At 41.7% G+C, this 1,284-nt stretch overlaps 1 protein-coding gene across 1 annotated transcript in view; it reads left to right on the forward strand.

Annotated features, from left to right (window-relative positions):
• Window positions 1–1,277, forward strand: part of ZFTRAF1 (zinc finger TRAF-type containing 1) — a 3,875-nt gene extending 2,598 nt beyond the window's left edge. Inside the window, exon 2 of the mRNA XM_057388509.1 lies at window positions 848–1,277. Within this exon, the coding sequence (XP_057244492.1) occupies window positions 848–1,241 (394 nt within the window). The 3' untranslated portion in view covers window positions 1,242–1,277. The remainder of the gene's footprint in view (window positions 1–847) is intronic.
• Window positions 1,278–1,284: the final 7 nt, after the last annotated feature.

Consider the following 1,284-nt stretch of genomic DNA (forward strand, 5'->3'; position numbering starts at 1 on the left):
TTTCTCCCCATTTTTTCACCATTTTTTTCCATTTTTTCACCATTTTTCCCCATTTTTTCACCGTTTTTTCACCGTTTCTCCCCATTTTCCCTTTCAGGGTGACCCAGTGCAAGTACAAACAGAATTTATATCCTGAGATCCCATTTTGTCACCGTTTTTCCCCATTTTTTAACCTTTTTTTCCCATTTTTTCCCCTATTTTCCCCATTTTTTCACCGTTTTTCACCATTTTTTCACCATTTTTTCCCGTTTTTTCACCATTTCTCCCCTCAGGGTGAACCAGTGCAAGCACAAACAGAATTTATATCCTCATTTTATATCCCCCCATTTTTTCCCTATTTCTCTCATTTTTTCCCCTATTTTCCCCATTTTTTCCTCATTTTTTCACCCTTTTTTTCCATTTTTTCACCGTTTTCCCCCATTTTTTCTCCATTTTTTCCCGTTTTTTCACCATTTCTCCCCGTTTTCCCCCTCAGGGTGACCCAGTGCAAATACAAACACAATTTATATCCTCAAACCCCATTTTCCCTTTTTTTCTACCTATTTCCCCCGTTTTCCCACCATTTTTCCCCATTTTTTCCCCTATTTTCCTCATTTTTTCACCGTTTTTTGCCATTTTTTCACCGTTTTTTCCCATTTTTTCACCATTTTTCCCCCTCAGGGTGACCCAGTGCAAGTACAAACAGAATTTATATCCTGAGATCCCGTTTTGTCACCGTTTTTCCCCATTTTTTAACCTTTTTTTCCCCATTTTTCCCCCTATTTTCCTCATTTTTTCACCGTTTTTTTCCATTTTTTCACCGTTTTTTCCCGTTTTTTCACCGTTTCTCCCCATTTTCCCCCCTCAGGGTGACCCAGTGCAAGTACAAGCGCATCGGCTGCCCCTGGCAGGGTCCTTTCCACGAGCTGTCGGTGCACGAGGCCGAGTGCACGCACCCGACCAAGACGGGCAACGAGCTGATGGACATCCTGGACGAGATGGACCAAACGCGCAAAAAAGAGATGCAGCTCTACAACAGCATCTTCAGCCTGCTCAGCTTCGAGAAAATCGGATATACAGGTAGGGGGAGACACCCAAAATTTACAGAATTTAACCCAAAAAAATCCCGGAAAAAATCCCTGAAAAAATCCCCCCAAAAATCGCGAAAATATTCCCAAAAAATCCCGAGAATTCCCCATAATGCAGCTCTACAACAGCATCTTCAGCCTGCTCAGCTTCGAGAAAATCGGATATACAGGTAGGGAGAAATGGTAAAATTAGTGAAATTTAACCCAAAAAAATCCC

Source organism: Malurus melanocephalus, unplaced genomic scaffold (assembly GCF_030028575.1).
Source record: "Malurus melanocephalus ecotype Western Australia unplaced genomic scaffold, MMel_1.1 scaffold_2049, whole genome shotgun sequence".
Taxonomy (NCBI): domain Eukaryota; kingdom Metazoa; phylum Chordata; class Aves; order Passeriformes; family Maluridae; genus Malurus; species Malurus melanocephalus.